Raw genomic sequence first — 23166 nt, forward strand, 5'->3', positions numbered from 1 at the left:
ATCTTCTAATTAATAGAACTGAAGCTCTATTGTGTTTTAAGCAAGAACCCTCATCCCATCCTTCACACTTGACAAGAAGTCTTGAAAGAGGTTACGGGAAGGCTATTTTATGGCATCACTTTTAAAAAATTAAATATAGCTAAAAAATGAGATGGTGAAGCTTCCAATATAGTTACAGACAGATTTACTCACATGAAGGGAGGGAGGGAGGAAGGAAGGAAATCTTCCTTTTTTTATTGCCTGCTATAGGATTCCAAGTGCTTGGCTCTTCCCTCCAATTTTCTGGAAGTTAATTCCCATTGCTGATATAAATTTAAGCAATGAAGTATGACAGGCAGCAAGATGAAAACAAGATGGACAATTATTCTGCACTCCAGGTGGAGATGCACGGAACAGGAGGGAGAAGTCAAGTAACTGGAACCATTAGCGGCACTCGCTAATTGTTCAGATTAGTCTCCGGTAAGTTCACACTATATGAATCTTCTTCAGGGACCAAGGAAATTGCAAGCAGTAAGCCAAATTCAGAAATTAAAATATCTTAATGGTAGAGGAATCACAAGGGACGTGGTGGTGCTGCGGGTTAAACCGCTGAGCTGCTGAGCCTGCCGATCGGAAGGTTGGCGGTTCGAATCCACGTGACGGAGTGAGCTCCCGTTGCTAGTCCCAGCTCCTGCCAACCTAGCAGTTCGAAAACATGCAAATGTGAGTAGATTAATAGGTACCATTTCGGCGGGCAGGTAACAGCGTTCCGTGTAGTCATGCCGGCCACATGACCACAGAAGTGTCTTCGAACAAACGCCGGCTCTTCAGCTTTGAAACGGAGATGAGCACCGCCCCCTAGAGTCGGACACGACTGGACTTAATGTCAAGGGAAACCTTTACCTTTACCTAGAGGAATCACAGGGGACATTCATGCAAACCCCAGTCCTTCCATTCAACCTCCTCACTAATAAGCAAATAGAGTTTGACAAGAAATTTCAACCCAGCTTCCCCCAGGTTGGTCATCTCCAGGTATGTTGGACTCCCATTCCAATCTGGAGGGTACTAGGCTGGAAAAGGTCAGTCTAAGATTATTTGGAAGAACACAAAGTTCTCCATGCAATCAGCAATTCTTTAGGAGGGGGCTGGATTATTTAATCTGTGAAACTCCTTTTCACTCTGATATGACTTGTGGTCTTTTTCCAGTTGAATGTAGTACAAATTTGTAACATTGTTGGAGAGAATGAAAAGTTCATTTTTCCTTCTCTCCTAATATTAGAGAAGCTCTCCCCAAGGTGGGATCTCCAATTCTGTTGGGACTGATGGACCCAGAATTCTTAAACAGCAGAGATGTGCATTCTGGAAGTAGGAGTAAAGGGCCAACTATGTATTACAACTTGGAGTCTTCCTGTGAAATGTTCTGGAATGTTCTTCGAAACAGATAAAATAATTTTAATTTATGGAACATGAAGTGACAAGATGAAATGATGGCCAGTAGCATATAAAAGTAAAAATGCTGTCAAGTTGAGCCTGACTCCTGGTGACTGCACCAATGCAGTTTTCGTGGCAGCATTATGCGGCTGCTGTTGTTGTGCTACTTCTTGGTCCAGCCAACAGCTCTGGAATTCCCAGATGGTCTCCCATCCAAGCAGTAATCAGAGTCTTAACTTCCAAGATCAGCCAGTATTGGCTAGGTGCTGCTTCCTGTGATGGCTATTAGTATATATGGCTTTAAAAGGGAATATACAGTGGGGAGGGAGATATAACTCTAGAGTAGAGTCCTTAATTGCATGCAGAAAGGCCATGAAACAATCCCTGGCTGGGCTGTGGAATCTCCTCCATGAAACCCTGGAAAACTACCACTGATCTGTGTCAACAGTATGGGTGCAAACTGACCAACAGTCTGATTAATTAGAAAGGAACTTCTGACAACGTCTATCTGTAAGTTCAGAGGGGAGATGTCTCCATGTACCAGGTACCAACTGCTGGGTTACGCCAGCCAAAGACAGCTTTAGAGCTTCTCAGGTGGATGGTCATTGTGGGAAACTGAATCCTGAACCACATGGGTGATGGGTCTCTTGTTTGCCATCTGCAGAGCATCCCCTGCCAGATACAATATGATAATCTGTCCTCTTGCATGGAAAAGAAGATGGAAAGATGACTATAGTATAAAACAGTTGTGTGTGTGCATGTGCGCGTGCAAGAGAGGAAGAAAGAGACTAAAGTCAAAGCAAAAAGTTTAATGACAGCCAGTAGTGATGGCGCTTCTAGGTGACCCCCCCCCCTCAAAAAATGAAATAAGTGAGAGGGCTTCAAGGTTTTAATGAATCCTTGCTTAATTTCCTCTCTTAATTTTCAATTAAATAACATTAATGAAAAGCACTGGGTTTCTCAACCTTGGTGGAAAATGAATTAAATGGTGAATTAGAAGGGGGGGTGCAAATTGTCCCCTTCTCCTGCAGCTCTTGCAACTGACAGTGCCCTTTGCAAGATAGAGGAGGAATTTTGTGCCACTTTGGGGAAACCGGGCTGCGCTCTGGTCACAGCCCACTGCTGCAACTCAGCTGGGGTATGCACAAGTGAAGGCATTTATTATTACAGTCATTAAGCACCATGTACAGTTTCTTGACGACTTCAGTCCTTCATAAATAATCTTTGCACAGTTCTTTGTGGTGCATTTAAAGAAGGCATGAGGGACAACCAGAAGCTAGCCAGTCTCACCCCAGGTAGGGTTTAGAGCAGGGTTTCTCAACCAGGGTTCCACGGCAACCTCAGGTTCCGCGAGAGGTGACTAGGGGTTCCCTGGGAGATCATGATTTATTTAAAAAATTATTTCAAATTCAGGCAACTTCACATTAAAGAGGTAAGTTTCATTCTTCATTTTCAGCTTAAGAACACTGTTCATGCACACATACAGGCCTAGACACTAAGCAAATATAATAATTTTGTAACTTCTGGACCATATTTGAGCCTGAATGGGCAGGGGTTCCCCGAGGCCTGAGAAATATTTTAAGGGTTCCTCCAGGGTCAAAAGGTTGAGAAAGGCTGGTTTAGATTATATCTCCTCTTCCAATATGAAGGGATCTTACTTGGCAACTGTACTGTTGCAGAAACAGTATCAACCCCATCCCCATTTTTACTTCAAATAGTCATTTTAAGATAAATGTGGGTAAAAGGGATGTATCCCAAGGATGTCTGTGTGGTGACGTTTCATGATACATGTTGCTACTAACAGCCACATCCTTTGATCTCCCATTTTCTTGTTTGGTAGGACAGCTGTCTGTGTCTGATTGCAACTCCCACCATCCTGAACTAGGGAATGATGCCAAACATAGTCCTGCACATCTGGAGAAATCATTTTGGTAAAGACTAGGCATGACCATTTTCATTCTGTTTTCTCCCATTATTGGACTTAGCAAAGAGTAAATCTAAAGAGCAGGAAATTACCAATCTGAGTCCCTACTGACTCCTAGTCCATGTTCAGAAACCACACTTTGGTCAAACTGCCCAACAGCTGATCCTCAATATTTTATAGACCAGTATTTCTCAACCTTGGCAACTTTAAGATGTGTGGACTTCAACTCCCATAATTCCCCAGCCAGCCATGCTGACTGGGGAATTCTGGGAGTTGAAGTCCACACATCTTAAAATTGCCAAAGTTGAGAAACACTGTTATAGATAATACTAAGTAAGTAAGGTACAAAGGAGGTCAAATGCTCAAATGCAGTTTCCTAGGCTGTCTTCTGCAAGTCATGGTCGCTTTTGGAAGATGGTTAAGCAGCAAGAGTCGTAAAATTTGTCCTATAGTGTGATTTGAAAAATAAAAAGAGCCAAGGTTTCTTTACAGAGATATTTAAAACTGGGGTTTTAGAAGCAGAACCTGGAAAGTGGGACCTCAGCCAAAAGGAAACAGAGCATATTGCCAAATTAGGTAATAGAACTGCCTCTTCTAAATCCAATTTTTGGTAAACATCCTTGAGTTTATTCTTTAAAAAAAAATAAAAACTAAACAAAAGCACGCATGACTTTGTTTTGCTTGAGCCAGACAGCAATAAACAAACAATGGCAACAATGCTTAATCATCTTTATATCGTGCAGATAAAAATGTCAATTAGAATTTCAGAGGTCAGCCACAGAAGCGAATTCCTGGCATCCATACAGAACAATGAAAGGCTATTTTTCTCCTTAGAAAAACATTATCCTGAGCCGGAGCTTAGACGATATCTCACCACCAACATCATTCCTGTCTCCTCCAATAAACAGAGTGATTACACCAATTGGTCATACCTAGACAATTACTTTTATTTATCAAGATTTGCTGGAAGTCAAATTCCTCGTCTTTCTTTAAAAACAGAATGCAAAGGAGGAAAGGGAGGGTGATGTACTGAGAAAAAAAGATTGCCCAGAGATTATGCTGTCGAAGCAAGTTCCAAATAATCCCCTTTTAAAGTCCTGGGGACATTTCTGATTCTCTCACAAAGACACACTTGGGCCCTCCAAGAGGGAAACAAGGGAAATGGTGTGCACATATGCTTCTCTAAATGTGGTTTTCTTTTTCTCCTCATTTCTCCTGGTTCCTTTCCTTTAGGAAAACCGATTCTGCTGCTTCTTCATTTGTATCCCAAATGGGGAGGAGGGCATCTCTCTTTCCTTGCTATGTGGGGGGAACTATGCCTCACCCTTGCTGCATTTCTACAGGCTTCTAGATCTTTGCCTTCCTGCCATTCCTGAGAAGTAAAAAAGCCCTTATGAGAAAAGGCTCATACTTGAACCCAGAACCCTTGGATCTCTGTGTGCCTTATAACTGAGCCAGCAACCTGTAGGATGGAGCATCTATTGGCACCGTGAAGAACCTTCAGGGGTAGGACTGATTTGAACCACTGAGGTTGGCTACTGGGTCTGTCTGGACAGGAAAAGCCATACAAGGGCTTTGGCTCCGAGGAACAAGTTCTGCCTAAGGTTTCATAACTTGGGTTGTCCTTCAGTCTGACTTCTGCCAGCCTCATCCTGGCTTCATCCCCAGGTTCTCGTTCTGACTCTTCCCTGTGGCCCATTACATATCCTTGGCCTTGAATCTTGCTAGCTAATTCTTACCATTAATTTTCTTAGACATGTTAATCATGACAAATACCTTGTTTGTTTGTTTGTTGGATTTGGAGGCTGCTGGACTCCCAGACAACTCTGGGTGGCTTACATCACAAGAGTGAGAAACAATTAAAAACAAAGAAAGAGAGAAAAGAAAAACACAGCACACCCAAAAAATGGACAAAAAGAATCTCCAGGGGCCTGGCAAGCACTTTAACTCCAGGCCTGGGAGTAAAGTCAGGTTTTCAAAGATTTCTGGAACATCTGAGGGGTGGCAGCCATTCTGATATTGGGGGTGGGGATGCTGTTTCAGAGGGCAGGTGTCACAACCTTGTGTGATGTACCATAACAAATATTAAGAATTACTACTTAAAAATAATATAGAACTAAAATAAGCAAAACTCACATTCTTTAATCATTAATGTGAGGCAGGTAAGCATCATCTCATTCAATTGGCCTCATAGGGGTTGATTTTGTGTGTGTGTGTGTGTGTGTGTGTGTATTGGAATTGTCCTTATCTAAAATCTAAAATGCTTGGATGTAAAGTGGGTTATCAAACTTAACTGTAAAAAGGCTTCTTCTTGCTTGAAGATACCAAGAAGTTCCATAGTCTTCACATTAAAAGGACCAACTCACCAAGACATGAAACGTTCCCGCTAAGGCTCATGAGAATGTCAGGGGCCCTCAGCGAAGCCAACCCAAGGCCTCCCATCCCAACCAGAAAGAAGCACTACTCATAATTATTTCAAAGTATCCTTAATCTTCTGAGATCCCTGACTCAAGACAGGGACAACTTCTGAAGCCATCCCTGCCCCAGTCACCTTTAGGCACATCCATCAAGGGCTGGTATGCCTTTTGGAGTTATTTTACCTAATGAAGCTAGAAGGACATCATCTTGAGAGATCCTTTCCAGCTTCCAAGATCAATAACAAGTGAATTTAAGATTTTATCTAGGAGGCTGCAAGGATAACAGAATAAACTTCTTCCCTCTTCCATTGACTTAATGCTTTCAAGGTTGATCCTGGTATTTTTTTTAAAGGCTGGATCAACTTTTTAGAGAAAGTTAAGTGAATTCTCTGAACAAAACAATTTAACTTCATCTCATCCTCTGATTTGTTGGGGGTGGGTGGTAAAACCAGTAGCAGTATCCATGGCTACTGCTAGTTTTGATGGCTGTATCTTACCTCCTGAATCAAGTCCACATACCGTAAACACTAGCTGCTGGGCAATAGAGAAGGGCCATCTGTCTGTTCGTGAGTTTCCTGGACGCATCTGGTTGGCCACTCTGGTTCTCCCTTCCAGTAATCCTGAGAGGTAGTTTTGCTGAGTCTAAGACTGGCATAAAGTCACCCAATAACTTCAGGGCTGAGGAGGAGATTGCTAGAAGCCTACCAAAATTGATGGGAAAAGGAAGAGAGACACCCATTTCTCCTGGTGGAGATGACAGAGGGCAACAAACCATCAGTCAAGGGCCCAACTGTTGACCACCCTGGATATACAGAAGCCTGGAAGACCTAAAAATTGCTACAGAACAAGCCTGTGCATGCTTACAAGGTAACCAATATAAAGTAGGATCTCCTGCATCTCACTAAACAAGGAACTGTTGATGTGCCAAGCCAATAAACTAATGTTTTCTTAATAGCAGAGAAGAGAAACAGGAATGGGGGGAATGGAAGGTATAGAAGCAGGAGACAGCAGAAACAAAGTCACTCAGCAGTGAACTAGCTCAACTGAGAACTGTAGAGCCCTGTTATGGAATAGAAACCACAGATCCCAAATTAGCACATGACTCCTCTCCGAGCCCTGGACAAAAGGACCTCCCACAGAGGCCTGTCCTTTTCATGTATTTTGACAGGGCCAGCATCACTGTGCTGAAGATCGGACACCATGGGATGGATCCAAATTGGTTCCCCAGGCAACTGTTCGATAATGAGGCCAGGTCTTCAGAAGTCTCTTATGAAAGGTAAGAAGAAAAGCACATTCCTCTTTTTCTCTGTGGGTACATCTAGTTTAAGCAGCGGGCCCTGTTGCCCAAACATGCCTTGTCCTGTTTCTGACAGAGAGAGAGAGAGATGGCTTTAGCCATGCTGAATCCTTAGCATCTTCTGAAGGACCGACTGTCCTTAATTCTTTGGAGCTTCCACATGCAGCAGATGCAAAAACACCAGAAACTTTTGAGAACCATTAAAAATGAGGCTGTAAAGGAAGCAAGAGACACAAACACTCCTCAAAAGTCCATCCCTGTCATGAGTAAGGATGGCGAGCAGGGGGCTCCCACCAAGACTGTCAAGCGCATGCGTAGCACTGAGGAACTGTTCAGCCATTCAAAGAGACACAGACCGGGACCGCCTTAACCTTTGGGGTTTATATGGCTGGGTTTTTCCCACGCTTCCTCAGTTTGTTAGGATTCTTGTTAAGTACTAGTAATAAATATTAGAGACCAAGTCATTGTCTCAGTGTGTTTCCTGGTAGTTAGGACAATCCCTGCCTTATTACTGGGGTGGGGTGGGGGGGAACCTAAGGGAGGGAAGTTGCTGGTTTGTTTCAGAGGACCCTGCTGAAGTCACATGTTCTCTCCACGTGGAATCCCAATCAGCAGTTGTTAACTCTATACCAGATAACAGGAAAGATATTTTGACAGAAGAATCTGTCCTCTGAATGTTTGGCACTCAGCTCTCCACCCGATAACACCAGGGGTCCAAGCCCCTTCTGTGGGAGCATGCATCAGCTTAAGCACAGAGCATACGTGTGTCCCCTCAATACATGATATTTTGAGATGGTACAACCCTGAAAGCATGGATACAGAAAAAGCATGTATTTAGTACTAAATACGAGAGTCAGTCTGGTGTAGTGGTTAAGGCACTGGGTTAGAAACCGGGAGACTGTGAGTTCTAGTCCCGCCTTAGGTACAAAACCAGCTGGGTGACCTTGGGCCAGTCACTCTCTCTCAGCCCTAGGAAGGAGGCAATGGCAAACCACTTCCAAAAAACCTTGCCAAGAAAACTGCAGGGACTTGACCAGGCACACTCCAAGAACTGGACACAATTGAACAGATTAAAAAAAAAAAGTACTAAATACTCTTGTTAAAGTGTAATTCTTAAAAACGGCAGCACCTTTCTTCAGATGTGCAGAAGCCTGAAAAAAGTCAGGCTGCTTTAACGAGAGGCAAAGGGGAAGCACTTCTTCCAAATGTCTGTCTGTCTGTGTCTGTTATCCATCTATCTATTCAATCTGTATAGCCGCCCATCTCAACAAGCGACCCTGTTGAGAGAATTCCAGTGTTTGCACTGTTCTCGTGCCTCGTTGGCCTTCAAATCCTAACTGAGTCAGCCCTAGAGATGGCAGAAAAGCAGGGTCCAACCAACTGACCACAAAAGTCAAAAAAGATGCTGGAAGTAGATGGGAGAGAGAGGAATTACCGTTTGGGCTATGGCTTTTACCCAAGTGAAGCTCTATGCATTTCGTGGTTCTAGAACATACTTTTTTTTAAGCCATTCAATCGTGTCCGATTCTCGGGGACTGCCTGGACCAGTCCCTGCAGTTTTCTTGGGAAGGTTTTCAGAAGTGGTTTGCCACTGCCTCCTTCCTAGGGCTGAGAGAGAGAGACTGGCCCAAGGTCCCCCAGCTGGCTTTGGGCCTAAGGTGGGACTAGAACTCACATCTCCTGGTTTCTAGCCCAGTGCCTTGACCACTGCATCAAACTGGCTCTCCTACAACATACTATCCCACATGTAAACATGGCTCTGAGAGAAAGCACTTGGGGGATATTAGGCTTTCTTTCTCATTTACTTCCACTGGTTAATGCTACTGTAATATATATTAACTGTCACTATTTTGATGCCTTTAACCTTTATTTCTGCTGCACCCTGCTCAGAGCTGTTTTGGAGTAGAATGACACAGAAATGTCATCAATCAATCAGTCTCTTTAAACCCAGCTTGGTACCTGGAACACAATGGCCTGTTGATTGGCAAAAGGAAAAAAAGCTAGACACAGGACAGTGGCAAACATGTTAGACCCATGCTGATGCCAAGGCCAGCCCCAGGTTAGGTAGAATGAAGGGGCTGCAGGTAGCGGGAGATAGGAAGAGGTGGAAAGGTAGTGGAGGGCAAGGCTGCATATGCCATGTTGATTGTCAAATACAGGGAGTCCTCATTTAGTGGCCACAGTTGCACAGTTGGGACCAGCAACTTGGTCATTAAATGAAGTGGTTGCTAAGTGAAAATGCAACTGTGCTTACAATCTTACTTCAGCTTTCCTTGGCTTTACAGACCTGCAAAGGTCAAAAATGCGAGGATTTTGCAGTTACGACAGTGATGAAAAAGTAACATTGCGACCAATGCCCACATTTATGACCTTCACAGGTCTGTAAAGCCAAGGAAAGCTGAAGTAAGATAATAAGTTGCAGTTTTACTTAGTGACCGCTTTGTTAATGACTGAGTTGCCAGTCCCTATTGTGGTCGCTAAACAAAATTGCCAGGTCTGTCATTTTTTCTTGGTACAAGGATGGTAGGGGAAGTGAGGACATGTCAGCCCTTCGAGGTAGACCAGGCTAGGACGCTTGACTTACAAATTCTAATGCTATTTTTATTATAAGGTTACAATAACAGAATCTCACAAGTCTGAATGCACCTCCCCCCTCCCTCCCTTTATCTTCGTGAGAACTAGGGTGGGTCATGTATGAGATGCTTTCTCAAATTACATTTCTGCCCTGGACTCAGATTTCTTTTCTCTGACCATTGCCCTGGTTGTGCTCTTCCTCCTGTTCCTCAAGGTCACTCCTGCTGCCCATTAGAGGTCAGCATATTCTCCTTTTCTCTTTGGCAGTAAAAAGAGCCCAAGTGCATTGCTACCTTGGGCCAGCTCTTTTTACTGCCAAAGCAAAGGAGCAGGGGCATTAAGAAATCAGCAGCAAAAACAAGAGAAGGGGGGTACTGATCACATCTCTTACCGAGTCTCCTCTGCTTTTGCAAAACAAATTACAATTTCTCCCAGTGAAGCTTAGCTGAGAAATAACTCCTCTGAGTGGCTGGGAATGGTACAGGGCTGGAGAGGAATGATTCCGTATTCTTCCTGCTTCTTAACATTTGACTTTAAAAGGGTGCCCACTTTTGCTTCCTAGTCAGCTGGCACAGACCATGTTATGATACCCTGGTCAACGTGCTGTGACATCTAGATTCAAGTTAAATAAATATAAGCTGATCCCAGGGCCTGGGTTTCTTTGACTCAGATTATAATCACCACTGACCTTAAGATCAAAATTGAAACAGAGGTGGCGGCAACTACAGGATGACAACACTTTATCATTTGTATCACATCTCATTTGCACTGTGCTCTAACAAACCTTATCTCTTTTTGTCCTTGCGGAATGCACACACTGGATTTTAAATCCTGGTCATTCCAGGGCCATGGAGAAGCAGTTGTCAATGATCTCGGACAGCTTCATGCAGATTGGCCTTCATTTCTCGCATTAACCCGAGAAAAATGCCACCAACCATCTTTTATAGTTCAAAATGTTGGGGTTGGAGGGCCTGGATTATACTTCTTAGACCTACAGTATCAACCTTTTCTACCAACAGCAAGTTAGTTCAGCATCCAGAGGATCCAGAGGATATATCCTTACATCCACTCTCTGAACACCATTCATGTGGTCAGTGTGATCACATCACATTTATTCTTCTGCAACACTGTTTTGGAATTCACCTCTAAGTGTCCTCTACATCAGAATTCTGGGAGTTGAAGTCCACCCATCTTAAAGTTGCCAAGGTTGAGAAACACTGCTCTAGACCAAATCTCTCTCTAAACATCCACATTTTCCTTTCTCCTCTTAATGCTTGGCCTTCTTACTAGTTCAGGAAGGTTCTGCTTCACTTCACCGACTAGGCTATTAGATCAGTTGCAAGCTAGAATAAAGACTCCTTTGTGTCCAGCTTGACCTTTGACAACACACCCATGTGGCTTTCATACGGATCTCGTTTTGCACTGCCTTCTTCCAAGGGGTTGGTTCAACTTCCCTGTTTCCACTCCTGGAATTTCCTGGTGGTCTCCCATCTATGTTTCGTGCCTACTTAGTTCAGCTGGGGTGCCGTCAACAGTTGGTTATTAATCTCATTTTATGGACAAAACCACAACTACTACAAGCTCCATCTGCGTGGCAGCATTTTAAAACAAAAGCCCTGGAGAGGGAATACTCAGCAGCTGCCCGTGATTCCGGTTTTCAGGTCCCAATTGCTTCCCTTCTTGAAATCCCACCCCAGAAGTGCAAGAATTCATTTGCAGAGGGTTAGAAGCACAAACCTCTCAATTCCTGTCACGGACAGGAATCAGGAAGCAAGAAGAGGCTCATTGGCCGCTGCCTTGCACTCTAGGAAATGGGTCTTGGCTGCTGTTCTCATATGAAATTTCTTGGGCTTGTTTGACACTTTGATTTTACTCTGAAGCTTTCAACTTTTCTTTGGCAAATTCCCTAAACAAATTCACTACGCTCATTACTCCAAGAAGCGGACACATTTGTGGCTTGCAAGACAATCCACGCAGCGGCTGGCAAGGTGCCCACCCCCTTTCCAGAGTGTAAAAAAACATGTGGGCTGAAGAGTTGCAAACCATGAGAGATAAATTATGCAACTCTCTGGAGCTCTGCTTTCAATTTGGGGCAGAAACCACAAACTGGGCCCATCCCTCCCATCTTCTGTTTAATATGTTTAGATTTAAAGGGATTGTGTGTGTGTTTGTGTGCGAGTGTGCCTGCTTACCTACTTAACTTATGCCTATGTTGTACTAAGAGAAAATAATGAAACAATGGATCTTTTCAGCTCAGTTGTAAGCCAAGGATACAATGACATCTGCATTATACTACTAGAGACCACATAATGAAATGTTCCTCCACGTTAACTGAACAAAAATCCTCGCACCCAGAAGTCTAGCCCATCAAGCTGGGCTGGCATGCTACATTTCTATAAGCAAGGCATGTGGATGCATATATGTATGTGCCTGAGAAAGCTAGCATTCCATTGTGTGAGCCATAACTGCAGCGCCAAGCAGGTTCAACCCCATCGCCCTGAGAAGCAGGCTGGGTCAGCAGGGACTACGAAGAACTGGGCACGTGCCACATCCTTAAGCCACATGTCTACCCAGGAATCTGGATCCAAAATAGGAAGTTCCCTTATTTCTCTCCCATGGTGTCACCGTAACAAGAATAAATACTTCTTCTTTGAGAAACAGAACAGGGGAAGTAAACAGATGCTCTCCTGCCTGCATAATTGACCGTCTTATGTTGTGTGTATACAAAACCAAACAACGGCAACGTTGCAACGTCCATGATGTACAGTGCTGGCCAGCCGAATACCATGTAATTCAATTATTTAAAACAGTGGGAATTATGTCTAAAACACTGGGTCCAACTTCCTGCTCAGTGCAGGAATCCAGATTCAAAATGTCCCAGTGAGATGGCTATCCAGCCTCTGCTTGGATGCATCCAGTGAACTGGACCACGCTGCCCCTATGAGTAATTGTTCTGGTGTTGAGCGGCTCTTCCAGTTAGGACTAGGAGTTGACATACAGCAGATCTTCTGTGGGACGCTCTGTCAGGTACGTGAAGACTCCTATCATGTTTCACAGGGCTTAAACATCTAGTCTCCTGATCATCCTTGTCGCCCCTCTAAGAATCTGCCCCGTTTTCCTTGAAACCTTCCCTAAAGTGCAGTCCCCTAAACTGGATACAACATCGTTGATGGGCATTGGCGAATGCAGAACAAGGTGGAACTACTACTTCTTCTTCCCATGATTTGGACATTATACTTAAGTTGGTGCAGCCTGGAACTGCATTCGCCTTCTCAGCAGCCACAGCATGCTTCTGGCTTATCCTCAGTGTGTCATCCATGTCCAAGACTCTTTACTCAAAGACCAGACATTCTATAAGTCCAAAGAACGGTCTCATTCCAAAGAAAGCTGAATCTTTATCCGTCGCAACTTGACCACCCAGGTGCATTTAGGAGTGGCTGAGCCCTAGAGCAGAACAACAGTGTCGGCACCATCTGGCAGGTCATCACCAACCATCAACCATGCCACAATGTGCAGCTGAACAAATGGGATCTATGCAAAAAAGCCAGCATGGAAGGTATCCCAGCAGTTGTTCCGGTTTTCCAAGTTATTTTGGCCCAGAATCGCCATGCCATGCAATCCAGGAAAATGTGTAATTAATTCTATTTGTAAAATGTGTATTGTTTAAAAACAACCAAAGGGAATCAAAACAAATTGAAATAACAGCAAAGTACAATAAACAATATGGTGCAGCTTAAAAAAAAAACTAAGGCAGAGAGAATATAGGTAAAAATAACTGCTCATAATTTCAAGATGTTTACACACACTTGACTTACTGGCAAGTTTTAATATATGCTGTCAGTGAATATTTTATTTTGTGAATTAGTAACTTTTGGCATGAATGAATGTGAAGCGTGCAAAAGCCCTTTGTTGCATTCAGTAATATAATCAGTAGATTAACTAAAAATAAATCAGAAATAAATCAGCTTATAGGCCAAACTCCAATTTTAATAAAAATGTCTGGGCCTGTCTTGGTGAAGAATTCCAGATCTTGGGCTTAATTGCTCAAGATAGGCTGTATCAACTCCTTGTAATGCACACTGGAGGAAAGGAAGTGTCAGAATTAAGCCCAGGGATATCAATATTGGAGAGAAGGAGAGATATAAGCATTCATTAGATTATTGCTGAACTATGTCTTAAGACTGGCAGGCTGCAAATATCTAAAATAGTCTGATTTCAAAATGGTTGTTTCAAGCTTGGAACAGGTTTTGCATTCAAAACACCTGCTTTGAGTGTAGAAAAGGTGTTTTGAACTTGAAACTGGCCCCTTGCAAGTTCACAACATTTCCAGAATGATTGGAATAGCTGTTACAAACTTCAGCAGCATGTTTTGAAACTCAAACAAACCATGTCAAACTTGAAATATTTCACCGGTTTTTCACACTGAAAAATCAATCAATTAGTCCTCGTACAAAATGTGCATGTAAAAAGCAACTAGGCTCTTATGCATTAATTATACCACCCTTCAGTAGTAACCCTGTTATTGTTACCTATTGTCATTAAACACTACAAACAGTATTTTAAACCATGTTAAGAGGGCAGCTTGGTTAATCTTCAAACGCTAAGCAGAGTCAGACCTGGGTAGTCCTTGGATGGGAGATCATCAGGAGAACCCAGGCTGCATGTTTGACTGAGAAGTTGAAAAAAACCTCCCAGGTTTTTTCAGGACAAATCACTTCTATACTGCTGCCCAAAACCCCTACATGGCCACTATGAAGAAATCAGAAGTCAAAGTAGACTCAAAAGAAATTTCATTGTTATTGGGCAAAGGAGCTCTTTAATCTTTGGTGTGTTTCCAACAACAGACTATTCAACCTTGCTAAGAAGTTTCCTGACCTGTCATCCCTTCATGTATCTGAAATGTTTTTTCTCAAGACCTCCCTAATTTCCAGGTCTTCGGTGCCTTCCTTTTCAAATGCTCTTGCAAACTCTGAGAACACTGCAGGGCTAAAGCAGAAAGCCCAGATCAGGTGTGGGTCCTGGCCACCATCTGGACTGCTGGTGGGAGAAGGGAACTTCTTGTTCTTCCACTTAGGGTTAAATAAGCCAACAATGAGCCTGCTGGTCTCAGCAGTCAGGTGATGTCAGCCTTCCCAGGACAGGAAACATGATGAGATGAGCTAATTCAACTTTATTGTAAGGCTACATTAACTGAATCTCACAAGTCTGAAAGTACAAATCTCCTGCCGTCTCTTTTATCGCCTGAGTAATTAGGGCAGGCCCTTCCTAAGTTTCTTTCTCTGCTCCTTACTCTGTTGCAGACCCCCTTCTCTTTTATCTGATCATTCCCTAGGCGGCATCTCTCCCCCCATCTTCCAAGGTCCATCACTTGTAGTGCAAGAGGATAAGATGCCATTCAGGGAGACAAATATTAAATGCCCCCAAACCAAACGCTGTTGATCCTTCCACTCTGCCTTGAGATCTGTGATTCCCGGTCTGTATTACTCCTAGTTTGCACCCTCCAGCCCGCCTACCTTTAAGGCACTTCCCCATTCTTGGGTTCAGTTTGATCTGTAGAACTATCATATTGGGGCTGCAAGAGCCACGTTAGACTATCTTCAACCTCTTGAGTGCTCCGACTGCAGTAGGAGTGGCCCCAGCAATTCTGGTTTGACCCAACACATGCATAGAAGCATGGAGATTATTTACCTCATGGGGGCTCTTGCACAGCATTTCCCATCTTGGTGACCTCTTGGACTACATTTCCATTACCCGAAAGCAGCACAAACCCTGTAGAGGGCAGAGGGAGTGGCCTTGAAAGACAGGAAGAAGAGATGCTCCAAGGCAACGGTCAGATAAGGGCCCTGAGCCCAGACCAAGAAAATGACATGAGAAAACATATCAGACACGCTCCTCCCTCATCCACACAAAGATAAAGTAAGGGAAGGAGGGAGGAAGCGCATTCAGACTTGTAAGATTCTGTTACAATAAAAGTAGTCTTAGCCTACTTGGCATTGGTTTCTTAGTCTGGTCTACCTTGTAGGGCTGACAAACCCTGAGAATGACAGGGGTTAGTGTGAAGCTCTTTGATCCGGGCTACACAGATCCAGAAAACCACGACATTCAAGGTTTCCAGTTTCATCTGGATCTTTGCAGCTGGGGCCTGGGCACAAGACATCCCCAAAAGACAGAAGAAAAATACTTTTGAGTGGGGTACAAGAAGCGATGCTGCCACACACTTCTACTGATGCCAGTCAAACTCCCCCCATTCTCACCCAGCTGAGGCAGATTCAAAGAGATGCTCACATGGGGCAAGCCTGCCTTTGCACTTCCCTTTAACAAGGGCCGGGATGCTCATCCACACAGCTGCCTGCTGGATCCGGCACTAAGCCGCAGACTTCTTCCATAGAGATCATCCTTTGGTACCTTCACCACAGGGCAAAACCTCAAGCTCCACTGTGAGTGGAGAGTGGGGGGGAGAGGGGGAGAGAAAAAAGGGGAGAGGTGAGAACTGGCTCTGCTCACACCTCAGCAACGCTACAGGTGAGAAAGAGTGCCAACAAGAAGTTACTGTAGTTTGTCTCAGGGGCATTAATTAAACCTTTTGGAGGGAAAAAAACAAAACAAAACAAAAAAACCCTATTCCCTTAACAAGAAAAATCAAGCCCTAGAATTTGACACCAAAGTGCCTCCGCTATTTCCATTCTAAAACTTGTCACCTTTGCACTGCCTGCAGGGAATGACACACAGAGACCACACAAGAGCTGTTCGAGGCTTCCCTGTTGAACGGCTCCTCGTTAGGTCTTTGCAAGCTGTCAGACTTCCAGCGTTAAACAAAAAGAAAAAGAAAAGAAGTGCCAGACCTGGAAACGTAAGAAATATTGCACACACATCGGGAGGTGGAAGCAGGAATCCCCAAAGCTCCCGCTGTTCAAAGCCGGTTGTGTACGGCCACAGCGCCGGACACCGTTTCGTCAGGGTCAACTAAACCCCCGAAGGAGTCCTCATATCCCCCTGGAAAGCACACGCTTCTTTCCAAGGCAGTTGATGGGCAAACAGAGCCAGCCGTGCCCACCGTCTCTCCAAAGGGCTTTCGTTCGGAAGAGAGAAAACAGAGGACGCAGATGAACAACAGGAGCGAACAGCTGGCAAAGGTTTTGAAAGGCAGTCATGTCGTGGCACACCTGAGACATTCTGGAATAAAAACATGGCGGCTTCCACTCTGGAACCACTACGCTTCACACTTTGTCAGCCTCCAAGTCCAGGTCCCATCCCCAGAAAGAAACACACACACACACACACACACACACAGTTTCCTAAGCTACCCTTTGAAAACCACAGCCTAACGACAACATGCTCCAGGATCGGACACTACCCCAGCTACTTGAAACGTCTTCCAATCTTCAATCTGGCCTTCTCCATCTCAGCCCCCACTGAATTATAGGCCTTCCTTAAAGCATTCTCAGCCCAATTATTTCCCATTATCTTTAGTAAACGAGGAAAGATTTATAGGTTCTGAAGAGAAACGAGAGCCTGAAGCCTGACTGGAAAAGGTCCAGATAATTTGCTTTCTCTAGGGTGCTCTCTAGCTGTACAGCAACGATTGTTTCAGTAATCACTCCCAGGAAGCAAAGGTTAAAAACAGGAAATAGTTGTCAAACACACTGCGCCCCCTATAAGGACTCAAGGACCCGCCTTTTAACTCCTTACCTGGTAAAACACCCAGGAAATTCTGATATTATTTATGTACAGTTGTTGTTATCAGATCAGTGTGATTCAGTCTCCCTGAAGGTAGCTAAATTTTGTTATATTGCCTGTAAAATTAGGCAGACTTTGATGATCCACTGACAAACCCACTGCCAATTGTAATATTTTATCCTGTTTTGTTACTTTATTTTTATTTTTAATGTGCTTTTCTTTGCAATTCTGGTCAGCGACTGTAATAAAAACAATATATTCATACATCCCCATTATCTCAGATCAACCACGGAGGCCAGAAATAACAGATTTGGCTACCCTGTCACAAGATTGTATCCCGCTGCCTGGGCCCAGATGCAGGGATTAAACCTATCAGGTATACAAGTAGTCCTCACTTAATGACCATTTGTTTAGTGATGGTTCAGACTTACAATGGTGCTTTAAAAAAACCCAACTTACGGCTGGTCCTCACACTTATGGCCATCGCAGCGTACCCGCGGTCACATGATCACAATTTGGGTGCTTGACAACCAGTTCACATTAATGACCACTTTGCTTAGTGACTGAAATTCCAGTCCCAATTGTGGTCATTAAGCAAAGACGACCTGTAGCAGAGGCACCACATAGAACAAAATGTGATGAAATTTCGGCTCATCACAAAGATATTGGATGGGGGAGAGTGGAAGTCACAAATGTCTGGGCCTCTCAAACATTTCCAAGACTAGGAGCAGTTCCTTTCATTAAAAATAAGTAAGTAAGTAAGTGCCACATTCTGGAAGATCCTTGAAGACAAAACATCCCAAGGGGATAGAAGGACAGGCAGCCCAAGAGGCTGAGGGTTGAGAAGAACGAGAAGAAGGAAGCATGGCTGTTTTGAAGCGAGATTAACGCAAACCCACACAGCTGCCGTTAATGAAAGATCTGTAAAGAAGGACCATCATTTTGTTGCAGAGCAGCCTTCCACAACTTGGTGCTCTTCAGGCCTGTTGGGACCTCGGCTCCTAGAATTCCCAGCTGGCATGCTGAGGGGTTTTCCTGAGAGGTGGAGTCGCAACACGTCGGAATGGAACTGGGCTGGGGACCGCTCCGAGAGCGTGCAGCAGAGTTTACGATAGCTACTCTAAGGAAAAGGGAGATATGAGCAGCAACCGTAAAGTTTACACCAGCATTCCTCCAACTCTAACACACACACCACCGACAGAATGGAAGAACAGTTTAGGCAGGATGCAGCAACGTGGCATAAACACTGCCCAGTAGTTCAGGGGACGTACTTTCAGCTATTCCAGCCTCATGTAATGGAACTTCCAGTTCTCTCCTGCACTTTCAGCAGCTCCACAAACGGCTTTGTAAGCAGCTGCAAAAAGCAAGGAAAGATGCCGCTGCCTGCCACCGCCTCTGTTTTTCCCCATTGCTTTCCTTGCTTCTCCACGCTTCTTGCAATGCAGGGAAAAGGGCCAAGCAGCAAACAAGAGAACATTGCATTGTCTTTAGTTCTCATACCTAAATCTTTTCTTAATGCCTCCAGCCACTGAACTCGTATGAGTTGTCCTCAACTTACGACCATTCGTTTAGCTACCATTTGAAGTTACAACAGCACTGAAAAAAGTGACTTACGACTGGGTCCCACGGCCATGTGATCAAAATTCAGACGCTTGGCAACCAGCGTGTGTTTACGACGGTTGCAGCATCCTGGGGTCACATGATTGCTATCTGCAACTTTCCCAGCCGGCTTCCAAGAAGCAAAGTCAACGGGGAACCGCATGATTCACTTCACAACCGTGGTGATTCGCTTAATGACCATGGCAAAGAAGGTTGTAAAAGCAGGCGTGATCAAGTGATGCCTCCCTTAATGATGAACTTTCCAGTCCCCGTTGTCATAATTCAAGGACTACCTGTACATCCTCTCAGTCTGTTACTACTGTATAAGCAAATGCTAGATATTTCTCCCACTGCTTTCCACATTCTCTCAAAGCAACAAGCCCTTTTATACTCAGCCAGCAATTTACCAGGCTCCCTTCTTTGCCTTGCTTTCAACTACTGATTTTTGCTTATGTTTTAAAGTCATAGCAATTACATTTATTCTAAACAATACAGCTGCATTTTAAAAATATCTTTGAAACATAGGCTCATTGAGCTGGAAAAGACGATTTAGGCAATCAAATCCAGGCCCTTGCTTTGTGTAGGATTCCAAAATTAAAGTATAACAACAGAATGTCTGCAAACATGGAAATGTCCTTCTCGCAAAGAGCGGGGAGATGGAGACCTAGTCATTCGCATCCCTGCCTCTGCCTTCCAAACGATCACGTATGTAAGATGCCGGGAAGAAATTTGACTTTAAGGATAAGTACAGCTGCAGATTTTCCCAGAGTGGGTCACTTTGCAGAAGACACCCATGAAACTCACGTTACGGGTCCTTTCCGGCGGCACAAATGCAAAAGCTCAAGACCTGAAATGGGAACGGAGCAGCGAAGGCTAAAAGGTATGATTGCAAAAGACTCACGGAGCGGTAGACACCAAATGGTATTGGCCAGGGCCAAAGAAACATTTGCAACTCACGAGGTACCACTAGGGAACATTTAACATTGCAGATAAAAGTGGCTGCTTCATCTTTTGACAGAAAAAAGCACACACTACACAGATTTTTTTCCTTCAATGAGCCAAAGAAAATCGGAAGGAAGGAAGGAAGGAAGGAAGGAAGGAAGGAAGGAAGGAAGGAAGGAAGGAAGGAAGGAAGGAAGGAAGGAAGGAAGGAAGGAAGGAAGGAAGATTCATATTCGACCTGGGGTTCATTCCCCTCCTTACCTCTGTGTCTGTTGGTGGTCTTGTCAAACATAAGCATGGCATCTTCTACCTGCAAGACACAAGGACAGACATGGTTTAGTGACTGTGAAATACAATCTTATGAACTATGAAGCGGTTGAGGGGCACCAGCATGAAGCCAGCAACGTGACCCAAGCCTCAAACCTCCCATCTCTGCATCGTTGGGCATCGTCAAAGGCTGGGTTCCAAAGACAAAACAATATTCACAGCGCACGGAGGTTGATGACCTCAGTAAGTGATTCACTGTTGTTATGAGAGTGTTGAAATTCTGGCTAGTTTATCTCCTTAATTAAAAGAGGCTCTGCCTGTTATGTCTCCCTATATTCACTGACCTTGGATACATGCTTTTGTATTCTCACCAACAATTATATGAATGTTACCTTCATTCTTTTACAATTTACTTTACATCTCAGCCACATGTAGAAATTGAGCCCAGTCTGGAAGGACTTCGAAATAGTATGTCCCTGAGAGTTCATACAGCCACGCTTCCCCCGCTCTACCTTTTGACACTCCTAATTTTTCCTAAGATTATACTCTCCCACCTTGTGAGTTTCATGGCTGAGTGGAAACAGAAGGTCGCATCTTCTGTTTACAGTTTTCTATTCCCTGTACGATAGTCCTAGTGCGTTTCATGGGGAAAGAAGTTCTATAATCATGTATTACCAACACTTGCATCCCACCAAAACATTTCTCTGAGACGATGCCACAAAAGCGATAAAACCACTTCACTTTGCCCAACGACTTAGCCTGTTCAATTTATGTCACATCTATGTAAAACCGTTAAAAAAAAGAATTTCTAAACCAACTACTCCATTTATGCAGCAGTCAAGTATCTACCTTTAAAGAAAAATTAAAAATATTGAGCCATCTGGATGCCCTTTGGCCATTCCACAGTTAAATCCTCTTTCTCACTTGCCTGTATTATTATTTTGGGGTGGGGCAGGACAACTCAAGAAATACAGATTCAAAGAGAATACTTGCAGAAATATTTTTGGTTCACGGTTCTCCTCGCCATTACAGCAGAGACACACTCACGCTCTTGTACATAACCAAGCAGGGAAAATGAAACATAAGACTTGTCCACAAACACACTACAGGTAGTCCTTGCTAACGACTACAATTGGGACTGGAATTTTGGTTGCTAAGCGAAGTGGTTGTTAAGCAAATCTGACCTGATTTTATGATTTTTTTGCAGCAGTCATTAAACAAATCACCACAGTCATTAAGCAAATCACATGGTTCCCCATTGATTTTGCTTGCCAGAAGCTGACTGGGAAGGTTGAAAATGGTGATCATGAGACTGTGGGATGCCGCAACGGTTGTAAATGCTAACCAGTTGCCAAGCACCCAAATCGTGATCGCATGACCACGGGGATGCTGCGACAGTCCTAAGTGCAAGGACTGGTTGCAAGTCAGTTTTTAGAACCGTCGTTAGTCTGAATCATCACTAAATTAATGGTTGTTAAGCGAGGACTGCCTGTAGACATGCCAGAGGGTCACACAAAGAATGGAAATCTGCAAGCAGCAGGAACATGATATGGTTTTCCAACAGGCAGGGCCAGGGTTAGCTAACAGGTTTCCCCACAGTAGATATAGAGCTAAAATATGTGCCACGTTTCCCCATATTAGATACGAAGCTAAAAGATGTGCCGCCTTTGTCCAAAGAGTACTTATTTCAGGAAGAAGATGCACAGTCCAAGTGCTCTCCAATGGGCTGACCTGATACCTACTAGGTATCAAAGGCATTCAATCCTCCCAGCAGGCATGTTCGTAGAGAGATGCAAGTAAAGCCCTACAGGCTTTGACGGCATGGTTGTGCCTGCCATCTTGACATTTTTTCTCCCCACTGTGGACCTGATGACTCCCAGGCAGATGCCAATTTGGGAGATACAAAGATCCCTTTTCCCCACTTCAGCTCAGCAAGAAGCAGATGTCGACCTTTCCTTGCCAAGGTCCAATAACAAAAAGGTGGCTGGAGAACCAGAATCAAGGCCTGCCAGTTGAGCAGAAGTTTGTCTCGATTGGAAGAGCAGTGATCCACCCACTTGTGGATCCACTTTGGGAGCAGGGCTACTGGACCTGAGCTGCAAAACTCCAGAAAAGCCACTAGAAGGTAGCAAAGAACTAGAAATGCTTGCACTTCTCTGATGCCATCTCATCCTCACCTAGGTTTCTGGAGCCCAGGTGTGGTCACCCTACTTGGAAGAACTGGTTCCGGGGGGGTGGGGGGGGACGGACAGTGTACACAGTATGTCTTAATCAAAAGCTCCTTTGTCCAAAATGCCTCTCCTGAAATTGAACTGTATCCTCCCCCACCCCGCTTCGGTCTCCTGGGGGAGGACAGGTGCTTCACCCCTAGACGTCCCAAGAGGATGCCAAGGCAAGAATCTGCTTAGTCTCAAAGGCATTCAAACGACCTTTCAGAAAGCCACAGGTGTTTCCAGGGAGGAGGAGGAGCGGGGGAGTTTACACTCAGTTGCAACATTCCAGACGCTCCATTTCAGAGAACAGAAGGATCCTGATGCACTGAAGTGTGACCAAAAGGAAAGGAAGGCTTTCAAGATCCTGTTATTTGCATGACTTGGTCCACCTGCGTTTAATCTGCAAGGCCACACCTCAGTGCTGCCCTTTAAGAGAACGGGAGCAGTGCACGGAATCTGCATGTCATTGCAGATGTTGCCAGACCAGATCCATAAGAAGTTGTTTTCAAATGGGGCAGGTCATTGTTGCTACATATATACGGGGTTGGTGATAAAGAGCCGATGTCATATACGGCTCAGAAGATTTGTAGGAACAATGCTTGAGCATCAAGAGTACTTCAAAGATTCAAAAACTGATGAATTATAGGCCCAAAAAACTTTTTATCCTCTGCACTTACGACATTTTGGGGGAAGGACTCTGTGATGGGAGGGAAAACGTGGTTCATTCCTTGTCCTTTGTCCCTTTAGAGAAAACAACTGGCGTTGGTAAAAGAATTAGAAATACAGCACTGTGGATGCCAACTAATTCTGCATAAATAATAGAACTTTATTACCACCCTCCCATTG

General features: G+C 44.2%; 1 protein-coding gene across 10 annotated transcripts in view; it reads right to left on the bottom strand.

Moving 5' to 3' along the window:
• The window catches only part of MSI2 (musashi RNA binding protein 2), a 527555-nt gene that overhangs the window by 215346 nt on the left and 289043 nt on the right, over window positions 1–23166 (bottom strand). For all 10 annotated transcript variants that reach the window (XM_063296967.1, XM_063296952.1, XM_063296934.1 and 7 more), the window contains exon 7: window positions 20102–20150. In XM_063296967.1, the coding sequence (XP_063153037.1) occupies window positions 20102–20150 (49 nt within the window). The remainder of the gene's footprint in view (window positions 1–20101; window positions 20151–23166) is intronic.

This window comes from Candoia aspera, chromosome 1 (assembly GCF_035149785.1).
Source record: "Candoia aspera isolate rCanAsp1 chromosome 1, rCanAsp1.hap2, whole genome shotgun sequence".
NCBI classification, from domain to species: domain Eukaryota; kingdom Metazoa; phylum Chordata; class Lepidosauria; order Squamata; family Boidae; genus Candoia; species Candoia aspera.